The sequence below is a fragment of the Apodemus sylvaticus genome, chromosome 3 (assembly GCF_947179515.1).
Source record: "Apodemus sylvaticus chromosome 3, mApoSyl1.1, whole genome shotgun sequence".
Taxonomy (NCBI): Eukaryota; Metazoa; Chordata; class Mammalia; order Rodentia; family Muridae; genus Apodemus; species Apodemus sylvaticus.
In genome coordinates, this window is record NC_067474.1 from 151573793 (window position 1) to 151592882 (window position 19090).

The 19090-nt window shown below is 45.8% G+C and overlaps 1 protein-coding gene across 17 annotated transcripts in view; it reads left to right on the forward strand.

Annotated features, from left to right (window-relative positions):
* Eif4g3 (eukaryotic translation initiation factor 4 gamma 3) overlaps positions 1–19090 on the forward strand; it is a 208974-nt gene that overhangs the window by 102341 nt on the left and 87543 nt on the right. For 13 of the 17 annotated variants that reach the window (XM_052177835.1, XM_052177839.1, XM_052177823.1 and 10 more), the window contains 3 exons: positions 2066–2163; positions 4049–4171; positions 15847–15955. In XM_052177835.1, coding sequence (XP_052033795.1) covers positions 2066–2163; positions 4049–4171; positions 15847–15955 — 330 coding nt within the window. The remainder of the gene's footprint in view (positions 1–2065; positions 2164–4048; positions 4172–15846; positions 15956–19090) is intronic. The other 4 variants (XM_052177840.1, XM_052177824.1, XM_052177827.1 and 1 more) reach the window with 2 other exon arrangements.

Sequence of the window (19090 nt, forward strand, 5' to 3'; positions counted from 1 at the left end):
ACAGGGCTTCTTCCTTCCTTTCTTTTAAGTAAACTTTACCATGTAGCTCTGGCAGACTTGGAACTCTGTATAGACCAGGCTCGCCTTAAACTCACACGAGATGCCTGAGGACCCTCTGAGAACTTCGATTGAATTTGCACTGCCAGGCCTGGCTCAGCAAACTTTTTAAGGGGAAAAAAATTAGTCTTTCTGTGAACAATCTGTTTTCTTCCTTCCTGCTGTTCAGCCTTCATGCTTACAGAGCGGTGTGCTCTCTTGTATCTGTTTGTCTATCTGAGTTTTCTTGTCTAAGCCAGGCTGGAGTTGATCCCAAGATCTTTCTGCCTCAGCTTCTCCACGCTGGGACTGCAGCACGCATCCCTTACTCGCCCGTGCTGCCGCGTGCTTGAGGGCCTCCAACTTTTGCCTTTGATTCGCTCCCTCTGCAGGTTTTCCTCCTTCTGTGAACTCTGACATGGATGTTATCTGGGGTTCTTTGTCATTATTTTCTGACTTGTTTAGTCCCATAGTTCTGGAGTTAGCACAGAAGCCTTTACTCGTGCCGTGGTGCGTACCTTTAGTCCCAGCATTTGGGAGGAAGAGGCAGCCAGATCTCGAGGTCTATCCAGAGTGTTTTCAGACAACCAAGGCTACACACACACACACACACACACACACACACAAACCTGTCTCAGAAACAAAATGAAAACAAAGCCTTTATTAATTACAAAATAAACATCTGTAGATGTTGGCGGTGCAGCTCAGTTGGCAGAGTGCCTGACTTATATGTATAAAGCACTAGGTTTCACCAGGAAAGCCATGAAAGCAGGTGTGCTGAGACGGGCTTCTAATCCAGCACTGTGAAGGTTGAGCTAGGAGGTTCAAGGGCTGCCTTGATTACATAGCAAGATCTATGTCAGCCCTCACTCCATGAGACCCTGCAGGAGAGTAATCAGGTATCCACAGGGTAACTGCTGGATTAGTAATCCTCTCTTAGAGCTCCAAAACAGAAGTCTTTCTCATCTGGGCCCTTTCTTCATGTTTCACATGTTGCTGAGTGGTCCCCTGTTCTTCCCCCCAGGCAAACAAAAATAAAGACCCTTAACAATCCTTTTTTTCAAAATGTGTTTTCTTCCGTATCATCCATTTCTTCAGCAAATCTTTAGGTTTTATTTTGTAACTACACTTCTGCCCACCCTTTTCTCTGTGTGCCACAATTTGATAGTACTTAGAATAGTATTATGCAGTTTGGGTATTAATGAACCCTTTGTGTCTGAGTCTGGGAAGAAGAAAATGTTGGCAGTTGGTCTGTGGAATCAAAGCATGACCAAAGTTGGTCTTTTGAACTTTGGTTGATGTGATTGTGGTACATGGGGTGGTGCACAGGAGCAGGAAGAGGGGGCGGCAGAGGGAGGCGTTTGAGGCCTTGTGTGCAGAAAGTACAACTCAGCTTGCTGCTGGCTTCTTCCTTCTTTGTTAGCTTTTGTCAAAGCTCTTCTCCTAAGGGCTGTGCAAACCTTGCCAGGGGCTTACTGTGGCAGGGGCTCTGCACACCAAGATTTTGATCACACCTGTGCCTCTCCCACACCCAGAAAGACGTGACTTTGCTTGAGGATCACTGTTGAAAGCTGTAGGTCCCAGCACAGAGTCTTTTTGAAAGCAACCCAGGTTGTGTTTGAGAAAGATGATCCAGGTGTCACTCTGCAGGAATTGGGCGCTGAGATATTGTCATATAAAGTTCTGTGGATGTTTGGAGATATTCCGTATTTTAGGGATAATTTCTTGACCAGTTCAGTAGCTGGAAGAGAGCTTATGGGAAGAGATAATTAAAACCACTGCCCAGGTGTGTGGTGGGTTGTGCTAATAACCCATCCAGCAGGAGGCAGAGGCAGAGGCAAAGGCAGGGGGATCTGGCTTCAGGTCAGCTCGGGCCACAGAGTTGAGACCTTGTTTCAGAGAGAAGAGGAGTCCCTAGTAGTTGGCTTTCCTTTCCCCCAAGAGCTTGTTCAGGGACACTGCCCTGTGGTCAGGCTGGTAGCGTTGGACAAAATAACTGAATGCTTCTCATTTTGTTCTGATCCCTTAGGAACGCCTTTTTACCCAGGTCAGCCAGTGTATCAGTCAGCACCTATCATAGTGCCTGCGCAGCAGCAGCCCCCTCCAGCCAAGAGAGAGAAAAAAACTGTAAGAGATCGTCATTGATGCGTCGTAAACTGGAGCATATAATCATTTCCAATATAAGCATATCCAGTCATTATTCACCTCAGTTACAACAGTGACTGCCATCTCTTCCTCTCCTTTCTATTCCCTCCTCTCACCTCAGCCTAGAGGGTTTACACAGGCACTTGGCTAGGACCTGCATTCCCACGCCCTTAGTGTCACCTCCCCAGCTAGGCACTCTTCACGGGTAAACGCACCCCTGGCTCCTTCGTGGGAGGAGCTCTGCCTTAGTTCACAGATCCTGTCTCTCTGTTACTATAGCGCTGGGCAACAGTTATGAACTGACACAGGGAACAGGGGAACAGTAGCACCAAATTAAAAGGAGCCAAAATCCTAAAGGGTCACAAAGGGTGGGGGGAGACTTGGAAGAGAGAAACACAAAGCAAAATTTAATAGTTAAGAGGGCATTTCCCTCTGTCTAGTAAGGTACACCCTAGAGCCTAAGAGCATAGTGACATATAACTGGAACTGTGAAATGTTTTGTAGAAGATGGCTTCCAGCGTCTTACCCAGCAGAACATAGATTGTGATGCTGATGGTCAGCCACCACAGTCCCGGATGATGGAGCTGGGAGTGCGGCTGTCCGATGTGCTCTGATCTAAGTCACAGACTCAGATTTGGTGCTTTGGCTAGAATCCAATGCTTTAGGAACATGTCACAGTAAGCAGAACACTCCAATGTAGCATGACACAGCTGAAGAAATGCAGCTTTAAATGTTTACTAGGTATGGCAAAGTTGACCGGATGGCGTCCTGGGATGCAGGAGGAAATGGTGCTAACAGAAATAACTAGAGGGTGGTGGCAGTGGTCAGCAGTGAGCGAAGAGAAGGCCGATTGTGGTGGCACACACTTGTCATCTGAGCACTGGGGAGGCTGAGACAGGAGGATTAACACAAGTTCCAGAGCTGCCTGGGCTACATAGTGAGTTCAGGGCCAGCCTAGGCCACATGGAAAGTTTGAAAAACAAACAAAAGGGCTGATAATGAACAACTGCTTCCCTGTAGCCTTCCAGTTAGCCTGATGGTTTTTGATAGTGAATCCTCTGAAGTTCTCAAGAAAGCAGTTATGTTACTAAGCTGTGCTTATAATGGACATCAGAATGGACATTCTTACCGATGGCCCAGCTCTGAGTTCCCAAACCCTGGAATTCCATCCTCATTATAGCACCATTCTCTTCAATGTTGTAAGGCATGAGGAACCACTGACTGTTCAATCAGGAAGCACTTAGCAGGAAGCTTGGCAATCCTTCCCTGACAGTGCATTTGATCTGCTTCATCCTTCCTAGTGCTACTTTGATAATTTAACTATAAAGATGCGGGATAGTGTTGAACTGTTCTGTCCTCATGTGGCCTGTATGATGTATCTGTGCCTTTACTCAGAAAAAGCCACAGTGTAGCCAGCATCCTCAAGGAGTGGCACAGTGCACATGGCAGCACTACAGCAGAGAAAGTCCCACAACAACTGTGCATCTTTATTTTCTGAACCTTACCATCAGGGCATTGAAAACTTTACTTGGCCGCATTTTTATTCTTAGGCCATCTCTGGCTCTTGTTGCTATGAAAAACTCTGAGTAAAATCAGTGTATTTGGCAGTCTTACACAGCATAGATGGTTTCCTTTTTTGACCTAGAAATTGAACCTGTTCGGTCCTGCTTTCTTTGTCATTACAGTTATTGTCACAACTTGCTGCCTACATTTTTTTTTTTGTTGGAACAACCATATATGGTTCTGTGATTAAAGTGGAAGTTAACAAATTTGATAATTATATCTGTGTACACCTTTAATTCATCATCCAAATCTGGTATACAGACACCACATTTATTTACACTTACCATTTTATTTAATATTGTAGATAAGAATTCGAGATCCAAATCAGGGAGGTAAAGACATAACAGAGGAGATTATGTCTGGAGGTGGCAGCAGAAATCCCACTCCACCTATTGGAAGACCCGCCTCCACACCCACCCCTCCTCAGGTAAGTAAGTAGAGCGAGCCTGAGGGTGGGCCCTGGGCACTCACTCATCGACCTCCTCGCCACTCTCTGTACTTCCCGCTCTGTCAGCTGTCCAGAGTCTGACTATCTAAGGATGCTTAGACAAGTTGCCTTAAGGTTTTATTGGCGATGTTTCAGTGGGCTGGCTTCTCATTCAGAGCACAGATGCTGCCACACTTGCTAGTGAACGATGGCATGATATACAAAGGAGCTTCGTTCCTTGGAAACCAACCCACTGAATGAGTAGTTATGAGTTCACTGTGGAGCCTTGGAGCAAGTGCTGTGGAAGAGGATGGTGTCGACAGTGAGGAAGTAAGCGTTGTAGCCGCTGTGACACGTGAGCGGATTGCCTCTGTTGTGTCTGTAGATGGAGCACAGGTGCTTCTCCCCATCAGGACCTACACAGCTGTGCTTCCTGTGTGGGTGTGTCAGCTCGACATATTTCCAAGACTGCTCTGTGAGTTTTGTCAGGACTGACTGGTAAACTATGTGACTGTGATCTCAGAAGAAATCAGAGTCCCAAGAAGAGCTAGGCTTGAACAAACTGACTCGTGGTATGAAATTGGTTTCCCAAATTTTAAGTTGTTTTGTTTTGTTACTGGGTGACTTTCCAACTTAATCAGTCACCTAGAGACAGAAGCAGCTGTTCAGGGGGATAGTTTGTTTGTTTATTTTCTCCTATGGCTGGACGCTGAGAGCCCCCAAAGCCAGTTTACAAGTGACCATTAGACCAGAGGTAAGACATGTCAGAGTAGTGAACAACTGACTTGATTATTGTCACAGAGCCTCAAAGAAGTGCTCTGAGACATTGAGGTCACCGAGAGCAAGTGAAGTTCAGTTCCGAGCCCTTGTAAATCTGTGACTTGTTGACTTGAGTGGGCTATGTTGTAAAGTGTGTTTCCCTCGGGAGTGATGGTCCTCTCTGTCGCAGTCCCCATTACAGAGAAGAGTCATGTGGCCACCACAGTCAGAGGGTTTCAAGGTTGTTACAGAACTTAATTTTAAAATTGGCATTTTAATTCTGAATGATTAAGAGTATGATTTCGTCTCTAGATTGAACATGGAATAGGGATAGTTTCTCATCTGAAATGACCTACATACATGGCCTATCGACAGCCAGGTCAAGTGTCTGATTGGGTTTTTTGTTGTTTTGTTTAGTTTTTTTTTTTTAAAGATTTTTGATCGTGTGTGTGTGTGTGTGTGTGTGTGTGTGTGTGCGCGTGCGCGCGCATTTGTGTGAATGTCTGACGTGTGTATGGGTGTCCTTAGAGGCCAGAAGGTGTGTCCTGGAATGGGAGTTACTGTGTGCTGGGAACCTGACTCCATCCTCTGGGAGAAACATGAGTGTTTGTAACAGTGGAGCCCTTTGTCCACCTGCCTGTTCCTGTCTTTGACTCTGGCGAGTGACCCTGTGCTTTTCCAGCTCTTCTTCAGTCTTTACTGCTTTGTCTGGGACCATGGCGATAACACAAGTCTTGGTGTCCGTATGGCGACACTCCAATGGAGATGGTGATGGCAGTGGAATGTTGTCTCTTTTGTATCCTTAAGTGTCTTACTGAGCGGCGTACATTTGATTCCATCCATACAAATCTTGTCTTAGTGTATGCGTGAAGTTTGTGGGATGGATTGTAGCTTTTTAATTGATGTGTGTACTTTTCTTCTTAAAGTCAGCAGCAGAAGCATTACAGCTCCTGACCTTGGTGAAGAGAGATTGTCATGCCAAAAAATACTGAGTCTGTTCTTTTCCTAAAGGTTGCAGGGTCTGAACATTGACCGCTGAACTCTCTTACTAGAAAGCCCTTAGCACTGGGCCTGTAATATACATTTGCAACTAGGACACAAACCTGGATCCACCTGTTGTTGTTGTTGTTGTTGTTGTTGTTGTTGTTGTTTGAGACAGGGTGTCACTATGTCTTTCGCTCTCTAGACCAGGCTGGCCTGAATTCACAGAAAGTGTCTGCCTCTTTGCCTCCTGAGATCTGGGATTAGAGGTGTGGGCTGTACCACTCAGCCTGCCAGTCCATCTCGAATGGCTTTCTAGTTTGGGAACTGCTCTGAGGACAGCCTTCTGTGTTGGTGTGCTGGGCCAGGAGTCTCTGTTCTCATTGTATACCTGCTTTGTTTTTAGTTAGCGAGAAGTCTGGGTATTTTTCTGCTCTGTCCAGAATAAAACTGTTGGCAGGTAAGCTGGTCCTGGTAGCCTGCTCCCTGGGTGTTTGAGAGTAGGTGCACCCTCGTGGCAGCAGCCTTTCTGTAGGCCTTGGAAGGCAGGACTCCTCTACCCTTGGCAGCATCCGTGTTACAATTGTGGACTAGAAAGACCTAACCGTTCTATAGTCCCATGACCATCAGCAGTGTTTATCCTTCAGGCTCGGTTTCTGCCCTCCCCTGCCATCTTTCTTTTATCTTCTGCCCTGGCTGTTCTTAAACCGTCCAATTTCTTTTTCGTTTGCTGCCAAGCAGCCACTGATTGCCACGCCTGTTCTGTTGAGCTCTCTGCTACCTGGTTACCTGCTGTTGACATTTCTGCTGACTCTGCCATTGAAGACACTTTGATCTCAGGTTTTTTCTTGTGAGCTGAAAGTAGCCAAGGTACAACTTCTCAAGCCTGTTGTTATTGGACCTAATGTCACCACTCCAGGAAGGATGACACTTGAAAGCATCTCCCTGCAAAGTCAGTATTTGAGCCTCAACAGTGTGCGCTTGTAGCCAAATGAGAGATATTTGAGTCAGTCATAACTCACCTTGCATGCAAACAAAGATTTGTGTCTATTCCAATCACAGACTCGCCTCCTTAACTTCAGTTACAGCGGCCTTTCTGCTAGGTCAGCAAGTAAGGTGCTCCCCTGTGTCCCAGATGGGAACAGATCCAGGGTCATCTGGAGTCCATCAAGGTTTGTGCTAGCACAAACACAATTGGAGAAGACCTGGTGGCTCTGTGTTCTAGAGCTGGGGCAGGCTTCTGTAATTGTGTAGTTCTTTCAAGGCATCCCTGGAATGTTCCAGATGGCCATTGCTGGTATGCAGCTGCTCTCCTGGCTATTGAGCTACAGCCCTTTTAGTTTAAGGTAGCCAGGATAGCATCAGAGCACCGACAGCTCCTCCTAGGGAGTATGCTTGTCCTACACGCAGTGTCTCTGCTCAATTACCAGGAGTGCTCCCAGAGACAGAGCTCTTAACTACTTACTCCCAAGGGTCACTTCAACTTGTTTTCCTGTTCATTTCTGAAATAAGGCGGCACTATGGAGCCCTGGCTGAGCTCAGACTGATGGCAAACATGTAGCACTATTCTTGAACAAATTGTAACAGTGCTTTAACCCTGCTGGCATCTGAGCAGAACTTCATGGTAGGTGGGACCCCATTACTTAACTCTTCTTAAGTCCCACACAGTTGCTGCGCTTCCATAGCAAAGCCAACTGCTGGCATCCAGGCAGGCCATAGAGACCTAGTACTAGTGGGTTAGGTGAGAGCATTAGAGAGTCCTGGGAGTTGGAGAAGGGGATACAGACAGACACCTCACAGTAAGCCTCACTGTTTACAGAAAATCGTAGGAATATAAAACACACATACACACACACACACACACACACACACACACACGAGTTAGCAAAGAGTTTGAGTGCTGTACTTCTCCCCAAGCTGTGGTTTCAAAGACTCTCTTTTACTTTTACGGCTGACAACAGTCCGGCTTGGCATGGGTCAATGGGTCTGTCTGTGGGTCTGTGGATGAGCTGAGTGAGGAGGTTAACCCACAATATCTGAATCAAAACACACATTGCTCATGGATCTTGTGAGAGTCAGGGGTCCTGTCAGTAGGTCACAGGAAGTATGAAGGCATCAAGGAGATCAACCAGTGGGGCTGAGAGAGGAAGAAAGAGGGGTGAAAAGACTGGACCATGCCTTGTTTAAGGCCTATGAGTGTTCTGTGCCAGGCACCCCACAGGCTACAGTAGTGAGTGAAGATGACTCTGCTGAAGGAGGCAGGTCTTTCTTTTCTTGTCTCAGTTGTGTTGTCATTGTCATGGATGTGTTGTCTTTTTTGTCAGTGGGATTCATAAACAGCCCCGCATGGAACTTAACTGGGCCAGGCTGGGAGCGCCTGTGTGGAACTCATGACAGGTCTGGGTCACTGATGGTCACCAGGGATGGCCTCTGAGAGCTCACTGAGGGGAATGATCTTGAGGTCCACATGGCGAAAATATGAAGGCAAAGGGAATTTCTCCTGTTGCTGTCTGCCCTAGGAGTCCGTGGAGCTATAGGCTGTCTTAGTAAGTTTTTAAATGGCCTCTGTGTGACTCCGACAGATGTTATGTGCCGCACACATACAGAGTGTGCCTCCTGTGACCATCCGTGGTCATGGAGCTTGAATGCGGGTGTTCGCACAGATGTTAGGGAAGGGACTCTCTTCTCCTGAGAGACAAAGATTCTGCTCTTAGAGCAACCCCGCCAGTTTAGCTACTATTGTGGGGAAGAAGAAATGTTAGTGTTTCCCCGTTTCCCCCCAGTAGCAAGTCCTTTGGCCATTGTTGGTGGTGTTAGTGACCAAGAGATGTTTCTATCCTCAGAATTACCGGCTGCATAGCAGCTGGCCTCTGAAAAGAGACAGAAGAGACTAGATGGGTAGTGGAGTGGTGTGCACTGTGGCATGTCTGGTGCCAGTATAGACCAGAAGGTATTTGGTCCCCTGGGATGGGAGCTACACACAGATGGCTATGAGCCATCATGTGGGTGCTGGGAATTGAACCTGGGTCCTCTATAATAATAGCAAGGAGTGCTCTTGAGTTCTAAACCAATTCTCCAGCCCCAAAATAAATAATAAAACTGCTGTTCATCTCATGCCTTCCCTCCTTTCTCAGCGCTTTTAGGATCACCCTTAGAGTAAGTAATAGCTAACACTTGGTAAAGGATCCAGGGAAACTGAATCGTTGGCACATCTTGAATGTAAATCTTCTTCTGTAGTTTGGGGAATTGCCAGAGCCACCAGGGTAGTTGCCCTTTACAGAACAGCTCCACACACACACAACCTCTGGGAAATGGAAATCTGTGACCATTTGTTAATAATCATTTCATACTTTAATAATTAATTGCTTCCTCGTGTTGGTTTGGCAGTACAGGTACACTGTCATTTGTGTTATTAGTGTATAAAATTCAATCAAGAAGGAGGTTTCTGCATGTACAATTTGCAGGCAGGACAAACAAACAAATCTCACCTTAACTTTTAAGTAGCTTTCTTGTCATCCGTGTCCTTGGCACTGACGAGTTGTTTACTCTCTTCTGTGAAGCATATTATTCTGGTTTTTAATGGTGATTGTGGTAAAGATGGGAGTTATTAAATTAAGTCACATTGTTCTTCTTGTTAAAGTAGTAGTGTTAGCACTAGCCCTTGAATGAAATGTTGCTGTTCAACATGGTGAGCCTTAGGGACTAAGGCGGAGTGCGTTCTGTGTGTTTAGATTAAATGTCATGATAAACAGGGTCTGCTGCTTGCTTAACTGTTTGGATTTAGAGTGCTTTATGAACTGGGTATGGTGGTGCACACCTTTAGTCCTAGCCCTTGGGAGGCAGAGGCCAGTGGCAGCCAGGGCTACACAGAGAAACTGCTTCAACTCCATCCCCCCCCCCCACCCCCCAACCCTAAAATAAGCTGTTTAAAGTGGATTATACCCAAGCAATGACTTTCACTTGATCTGTTTTTGGCAAAATATCTTAAGATACAATTTAGATTCGCAATTGTGTAAAACAGTCAGGAAAGTCTTAAGATACAATTTAGATTCGCAATTGTGTAAAACAGTCAGGAAAGTCCAATGACTTAGACCAGTTCTGAGCTCTCTTGCAATTTCGTGTAGAGGCCGGGGAAGCCTGGATCCAGTGTGCTTTTGGTTGCTTATAGAAAGCATTAGTCTCACTGGATTTGTATTCCTATTTCTGTAAACCACAGGTCATCAAACTCTGAGTTAGCCTTTGCTTTTAGAACATGAGGCTTCTCTTTACAACTTTATCGTGCTATGAAACGTATACTGCAGCAGAAGTAGGGTGCATTGGTGGGCTTTTACCAGGGGATCCCTCTCAAATATGCCAGGCCTAGTATTAAAAGTTTATTGTGAAAGGGAGGTAAGCAGGGACCTGGAAAAGGGGCATGAGAAGGTGGGGAGAGGTGAGGGGAACAGTGAAGGGTAGAAAGAGAAAAACAGGCTGACTAGGAGGGGGGGGGGTTGAGGTTGGGGTGTGTAGCAAGCCATTCTCTTCCATGCTGTTGCACTTGGCTCTCACCAGGTGGCAGCACAGGTAGTGATGGGAGGCAGCCACCAAGGCTAGGTAGCTGTTGGGTGGAGCCTAGTGAAGTTGCCTATAAGCCAATAACATGCCTCCTGACACTGGAGTCGGCTGTGGTGGTGGGATGTGCACAGTTGCTGTCCCCTACTACCTGTTTTAAGAATGTCAGGCAGTGAGAGTGGAGACTGTAACCATCCAGAAACTGGTGCACATTGCTCTCAAGGACCAGCATCTTCCATCTGCCGTTTATGTTAGGTCTAGAAAATTGGAATCACTTCCTTAGGCAAAGTAGCATATGCCCTGTATCTTAGCTTGCAGAAGCAGAGGGAACAGAGGGCGTGGCCATTTTCAGCTAACTATTGAGTTCAAGGCAGCCTGGGATACATGAGCCTGTCTTTACAAAAAAGTGCAAACAAAAGTTAATAGAGGTTTATGTCTGTACTTGTACAGATGAAAACTGCTGGACGTAGCAGTAAAGAGAAGCACAGGAGCTCATGCGCTGGGTCTGAGGGCTTTTCTGACCCCTTACGCTGAATGTATATGCATGTATACATTTGCATATGTTCTATACCTTTGGGCTTATATAAACCATCTGTCCCAGCTTCTTCTTAACTCATCATACAGAAGTCAGCTTCTAGCTTAACCACACATTAGGACTGCCTACATCCCTTTGTTTGTATGTTAAATAGTTTAATTGATAGGCCATCAAATTGTTTCTGGTTTGTATCTAAGTTCTGAATGATGTCTCTGCCTCTTTTGGGTTGCAGTGTTTCCCTTTCACTAGCTTGGTCTCTCTGTCCCAGCAGTATCCGAGCATCCTCTTTGTTACAGGTTTTTGTTTATCTGACAGATTAGAAAAAATAATCGTACTTAGTTCTTACAGATTTCTGAAGTGAAGAGTTTTTATTATCTTGTAATTTCTGTGTGCATATACACTATTTGCCTTTTACATGTTTGTTTTAAGGTAATATTTGAGGTTTTTGCAAGAGCCCTTTATATGTTAAAGGCGTCCTTGACATATGTGGTTTACTTTGTTTTTTGCTGATGTGACAAAAATACTGTAGTCTGGGTTATTTTTTAAACCATAGAAGGGTGTTTGGTGATTCTGAAGGCAAAAAAAAAAAAAAAAAAAAAAATGTCCTAGAGCACAGTGCTCCTGACTCAAGCCTTCCTTTATCATTCCATGTCGAAGGTGACTGGGAAGGAAGAGTAGCAAGAGGGAGGAGTGTGGACAGGTAGGCAGGCCGCCCTGAGGGAGAGTGTGCATTTGAAACAGACCCACTGATTGTTCCATAGGTTTTTGTTGTTTGCTTTGGTTTTGTTAGAAGACAAGATCTATTTTATTCTGTCTGGCCTAGAACTAGCTTTATAAACTAGGCTGTCCCCAAACTCACAGATGTTGGAACTAAGGGTGATTGCCACTACACTGGGCCCTAAGACCATTCTTAATGTCTTAATGTCTTGAATACATACATCAGGAGCCCTTGGGAGCCCAGCAGTCAGGCCCTTCCCTGGCTTTGCAGCGGTGTCGGCCATTACACTTCCAGCAGTAAACCTCATGGATAGGACCTGTGGCAGTGATATACTTGTCCTCTTTATTAACTATTAAATATTTAACTTTATTGATGATCCTTTTTGATACTTTCATGAAACTTTTAAATGTTTATATTCACAAAATCTTAGCATTTCTTATTTTCTGTTTGTTTTGTTAATGGCAGGGTCTCACTGTAGCTGTGGCTAGCCTAGAATTCACTATTTACACCAGGCTGGCCTTCTGCCATTGCCTCTATGCCTGCTAGTCTAGCTTTTCCTCAATGATTTGTGTGGGGGCTTTTCACCCCTCTCCTGATCCAAGACAGCACAGGCAGCTCCTGTACCCCGGCCTCTGTCCTGTGCTTCTGCTGAGAAGGCCACCTCTCCTTCATTGTCTCCGTGACTTTTGCCCTTACTCATTGTCGCGGCACCCAGGCTAGGAAGTGATGGCTTGTCCGTTCCGGGTTGCATTGGGGCAACTGTCCTTAGTCTCCCTAAGATCTCAAGGTGAAATTCATGGGCTTTTTCTCCCTCCCTCATACACACCAGACACCGAGTCTCACTGTCTTCCTTCCCAGCCACCTGTCTTCCCTGAGCTTCGTAGTGTGTCACGGACCTGTGTTTAGGTAAATTCACTCAGGGCCCTCTTCCCTTCCTGCACACTGGCTGCAGTAATCTTACAAACTGTGGCCTTCCGTTTACTCCTCCCTCTCCAGGAGCAGTTAGAATTAATCTTTACTTTTAAAATTTTATTATTTTGTATTTACAAGTTTTCCTGCATGTGTGTATTTGTGTGTTATACCTGATTTCTGCTTGTGGAGGCCAGAAGTAGGCATCGGATCCCCTGGGACTGAATTTACAGGCCTCTTCAAGAGCACCCAGACTTTAACAGCTGACCTGCTGGAGTTCATTTCTAAAGCAGGAGTCTGATTTTGTTACATTGCTGGGGAAAGTCCATTCTTTCCCTTTCCCATTGCTGTGGAGAGCTAAGCCTAAGTCCCTCTCCCTCTCCCTCTCCCTTTCCCTCTCCCATTCCCTCTCCCTCTCTCTCTCCCTCTCTTTCCCCCTTTCCCTTTCTCTCTCCCCCTCTCCCTCTCGCCTCGCCCTCCCCCTCCTCCTCCTTCTCCCCCTCCTTAGTAGGTGGCAGGCTTAACTTCTGCCTCAGTTGTGTGCTCTATAGACTTGTGTTCATGTTGGTTGCATGTGTGCACCCAGTATGCATTTGTACATGTTTGTGCAGGTGGCCATCATGTGAGGATATGTGGAGGTCTGAAGACAGTGTTATGGGTTTTCTTTTGATTACTATTCATCTTTATTTTTTGTTTTCTTTCTAGTAAATTTTTCATATATTTTAATCATACTCTTTCCCATCTCCTGCCCCACCTCCCTATCCACCAACTTTGCACGTGCTGACGTTCGCATCATGCTCAAGTTCACATGCTCTCTCTCTCTCTCTCTCTCTCTCTCTCTCTCTCTCTCTCTCTCTCTCCCTCCCTCCCTCCCTCCCTCCCTCCCTCCCTCCCCCCTCCCCTCCTCTCTCCCTTCCCCCTCCCTTCTCCCTTCCCTCTCCCCCTTTCCTCCCCCTCCCCTCTTTCCTCTCCCCCTTCCCCCTCCCCCTTCCCCCTCACACACACGCGTGCACATGCACACAGATAAGACAAAATTGAAACAAAAAGCTCCCAGGTTTGGTTTCAGACCTGGTATAAGGGACTGAGGTGCATATTTTACACAGCAGTGCAGACCTGGGCTCCAGGTCCTCCCAGCATCCCTCAGTCCCTTACCTGGCATATCCTGTCCCCAACCCTGAACTTAGCAGGGCAGAGGCTGGGCTGCCCTTCTCCCAGAGGTTCCTCCTCATATAATCCTGACATTATTTTTAAAAGTTATTTATTTTATGTATGTGAGTACACTGTAGCTGTCTTCAGACACACCAGAAGAGGGCATCAGATCTTATTATAGATGGTTGTGAGCCACCATGTGGTTGCTGAAAATTGAACTCAGGACCTCTGGAAGAGCAGTCAGTACTCTTAACCTCCAGGCCATCTCTCCAGCCCTTATCCCTACACTTTGGTCTCTCATTCTTTGATTTCTGAATAAGCTCTTTCTCTCCCCAACCCTCCCAGGCCACTCCCTGGGCCTCTATGCTGGGGGGTGGGGGTGGGGGCAGTGGACATGCCCGAGAACAACTTCTCAGTAAACCTGCTTGTAATCTAATCTAATCGGATATAAGTGGACTGTTTTCCCTGGCAGTGAAGAGCTTACCTGTCACCCTACCCCTTTCCCACACCAAAATGGGGTTGATTGTGTCTACTCCTAAGCAATCCACATAGATGCTGAGTTCTGTGGGAAGGGCCTTGATGAAGATAGTTTAGGGTTGAGTGTCTGCAGTCTCTCCTCACTCTTTGTACTTTGTCCAGCTGTGGGTCTCTTGTTTCCTCTCCTTTTGTCTTGGGGCAATTGTGGCAATTGTGGCAGTTACCATTTCTTTCTCTGTGTTTCAAAAAAAAATATGACTTTATCTTTACTCTAATCTCAGTAGCTATGTTGAGAAATAATTGCATAGTGTGAGCAGTTTGATGGTCTGATACATTTGCAAAATTGTGGCATTATTTCCTTTCTCATGATATTTTATCCTCTGCACATACAGCAATGTATAAATTACATCTTACCCACCCTAGAAAGCACTGTTATTTATTATCTATTATAGATGATCTTTTACATTTATACTTCTACTCTCCCCCCTCCCCCAAGATAGGATTTCTTTTCACAGTCCTGGAACTCACTCTGTAGATCAGGTTGGCTTCAAACTCAGAGATCTACCTGCCTCTGTCTTCCTAGTACTGGGATTAAAGTACGCCTGACTAGTTTCACTTTAAGAAGTTTAAGACACTTAACTGAATGTAGTTTTTGCTTGCCCTCCCCTTTAAGTGGCCCATATCTTAATCATTCCGCACCGCTCCCCTCCCCGCCCTGCAGGCAGGGCTTCCATGGCAGTGACTGTAGAATTGAGGATAGGATACTGAGCTTCCAGAATGGACTATCACCCTTAGGAGAAACACTGCTTTCCTCTGTGGCTTTTGTGTAACCTTGTGTCCAGATGTGCCTCCCTGGAATGGACAGAGAGCGCCTGTCCTCCCTTGGATTGCTGTTCCCTCTGAGTTGCCCAGTGGCTCTCGAGTCCTCAGCCTGCTTGCTCCAGGTGTAGCAGGCACTTTTTAGTACAGAGAATGGCCAAGTATCAACAGCAGTGCCTCCCACCCTGAGAAGCCAGAGGCTTTACTTGCTTTTCAGATTCCTCAGGGTCCCCACAAAGCTGCTGTGTAGAGAAGGTGGAGATGGCCTCAGCTCCGAGGCACGTTCGTTCGTGCCCATCAGAGACCCCAGTGGCAGTGGCAGCCTCGGGGCCTCTCCACATGATCACTGGATTGCAAACTCTTCACCAGCTTGGTCTGCCCTGCCCTGGGCAGATGATGTGCTTTGCTCAGGATTTCACTAGTAGAGCTGACAGAACCGTAGCCAGTCTGGGAGTGTGTTAAATCCTGCCCCACTGTGGCAGCCATTACTGTGGCAATTCAGTTCATGCTTGGAAGGAGCACTGGAGTGGATGCGTGGGTGCTGTGCTGTCTTCTCTGCTGGTTAATAGTAATCATCTCTTCTCCTCCCTCCCCTGCTGCCTCTGCCCTCCTCTCCCCTGTTTTTCTTCAATTGCCCTGTGAACACCCTCACCCCCACTTTTCCTTTAATTTTGTGACCTCTTGCCCCCCCTGTCTCCCCTCCTTGCTTGGCTTCCATGTTGCTAGTTTTTATGTTCGCGCGCTCATTATCACCCTTTTTTGTACTTCAAATCCCAGCAGCTGCCCAGCCAGGTCCCTGAGCACAGCCCTGTGGTATATGGGACTGTGGAGAGCGCTCATCTTGCTGCCAGCACCCCTGTCACTGCAGCTAGCGACCAGAAGCAAGGTTTGTGTATGACTGTTTCCTCCCTCTCTCTTTAGTCTCTTGTATAAATGACATTGCCCTTGGTATCCCATCAGACACCTGAGGGTTACTCGGACTGCTCTGTAACAAATCTAAGGGAGAAAGTGAGCTTGTAGGAAGTGGGGGGAAGGAAGGGTCTTCCATTTCACCTGCCCTGCTGTTGCTATCTATGTGTAATGTAAGTAAACACTTAGCTTGAGGAGAGTAATCAAGGCATGTATCCCTGTATATTGCTTTACGAGAGCAGCACAGGTGTATATTTTCACCATTCCGTGGGGTGGTTGCTATTTCTCAGAGAAGACCACATTTCCTGTAAGCCTGAGGCATCAGACCCCAGAAGAGAACAAGGCACTAGGGCTCTGGAAGCAGACAGAGGCCCCAGCTGTGATGTCTGGCTGGGGCCCCTACCTGGGCCTTGGCCTGGGCCAGGGTTCTGGGAAGGACTTTCCTACCTACTTATAAGTGATAGCCATTGTTGTTGATGCAGGGACAGTGTCCAGGCTTCTTGCTGCTGTGCAACACACACATGGTGCCAGGTGTTTATTGAGAGCAAATACGATAAGAAAATCACTGCCCCTTGAAAGTGAGACATGGTCTTTCCTTCCCCAACTAATGGATTTTAGCTTTACCTTTGTGGGGCTTGTGTCTAGTGCTCAGGAGGAAAAGGGGAGCGGGAGCGGGAGGCTCCTCTGCTTCTGGCTTCACTCTCCATGAGCAGAAACCGTTGTGTGCTCCTTAAGGTCTCCCTTCATCAGGTCTTCTACAGCAGCGGTTTAGGGTGTTGTTGTTGATGTTGGGGGGTTTTATTGTTTTTGTTGATTTGTATTTCAAGAGGGTTCCTCTGTGCAGCTCTGGCTGTCCTATAACTTTTTAAATGTTATTGTTCATACTTGGATTAGTCCTTAAACTAGAAGTATTTTAGCAAATGTTCTTAATTTTAGCATGATTCCATTTTTATGTTTTTTTTTTTTTTTTACTTTTTCAAAGGGTTTTGTTTCACAAAAATTAATTATGTTCAAGCTTTTGAATAGCTCGTTTGTTTATTTGTCGGTGGTTTTGTTTAAATGAAGCCTCATGCTGCACCATAGGCTAGCCTGGAGCTTGTTATGTAGTGTGAGCTGGCCTCTGTCTCTTCAGCCTCCTGAGAGCTGAGATGACAGGTAGGAACCTGCACCCCTGCTGATTTCAGTTACCATTTAAAGGGTGAAGAGATAGTGAATTTCAGTTTCATTTTACAGGGTGAAGAGATACTGTGAAATACAAGACCTCCCCATTGAGCATTGGCAGTCGCTTTAAACCTTTATAAGATACTTTAAAACCCTTAACTAGTGCACTTCTAATGGCTGTCACCTCTCCAGCAGTCAGACATGTATAAGGTTCATGTGTGCTTAGTGCTGAATTCTAGGTACCAGAGCCATTGGCCTTGCAGATGAAATCCTAGGTTTGGGGAAACTGCTTTTTATCTCCAGTGATTAAACCACTTTCAAAAACAAAAGTTTGAAACAGGATCTGGTTTTGAAGCTCAAGTTGTTAGGGAACTCACTATATACCCAGAACTGATGTCAGGTTTGTGACCCTCCTGCCTTTAGGATTGTAGCTGTGTGCTGCTCTGCCTGGCGGTGACACATGGGAAGCAAACAGTCCTGTATGATTACTCCTAGTGATGAATGATCTTTAGTAGATTTTCCTTAAAATTTTAGTGCATTTTTGTACAGATACAATCCACCTGGACATATTGAGCATTTCTGTGCACAACTCTGTTGACTACATCTTTACATACTTCTTCCACAACTAGATTTCGTTATAAAAACATCCATAATATACTAGATATTAAGAGTTCAGACCTGACTGACAACATTATTTGAAGTTGTTTTAGGAAAAACAATGTTCAAATTTTAAAAATATGAAATATTTCTATTTTGACATTTTTAGGTCTGTATATATTTTCAGTAAGGGCAAATGAAAAATTCTAGACTCCCCTTAGCTGTTTTCTTGTCTTAGAAGAAATCTGAATTAACAAAAAAAAATTTTAGGCCTACATACAGATGTTGGTAGATCAGCAAGTGTTTAAGACTGTCTTGGAAGTACTGTGTTTAAAGCTTTAGAGTGCCGATGGGCCGTTCCTTGTGACTGGAGTCATCATCATATCGAGAGTTTCCTTCCGGAGTCTCATATAGTGCCAATATGTGGACTGATTTTCAGACTAGGGGGGATTTTTGTTTGGTGGGTTTTTTGTTTTGTTTTGTTGTTGTTTTTGTTTGTTTTTAATGTTGAAGTGTGGTCTCCTAAAGCTCAGGTTAGCCTTAGCTCCACATGTAACTGAGGATGTCTTGATCTCCTGGGTTCCTAAATTAGAGATGTGTACCACCTCTCCCAACTCATGTGGTGGTGAGGATGGACTCCTGGGTTTTAGTCCAGCTAGGCAAGCTTCCTACTGACTAAGGCGCCTAGCCTCAGGGGCCTTTACAGCTGCATGCTGCTGCTAGTGGGCGCATCCCCAATGCTGCTATAAAGTACTCTCGAGGTAGGTGTTTCTATTCTGGTATTTATTTATTTATTTAGTTAGTTATTCATTCATTCATTCATTCATTCATTTTTGATTATACATTTTATGCTTGCTTTTCAGATATCAAATTCCTTTTAGGGTAAAGAAGTGTAGAGGAATGCACTTAAAAGACTTGTAAGCTGGGCGTGGCTAGGCACACCTTTGGGTACAGTCTGGCCTTGTCAATGTGCAGAATTCTAGGCCTGGATCTGTTTAGGGGGACTGTACTGTTATTGTTCCCCCAGACAGTAGTCTGTGCTCTGCCCTGTTGGTTGGTTTTCTGTCCTGTCAGTGGATCTGTCACTGCTGAGGGTCTGTACTGGTCACAGACTGTCCTTTCTGCTCAGGACGTCTGACGGCTCGCCCCTGAGTAAAGACGTGGGGTTTGAAGTCACTTTTGAGCCATTTGCTAGTTGAGTAGTTTCTAGACCAGAACTAATCTCTAAGCCTCAGTTTCCTCTTTTTGTAAAACATGAACACAGTAGTCTATCCTGGTGAGGGGGAAAGAAATGAAGAGAAGAGTACGGGTAGGCCATTAGCCTGAATTGTGCTAGGCTCTTAGGACATGGTAA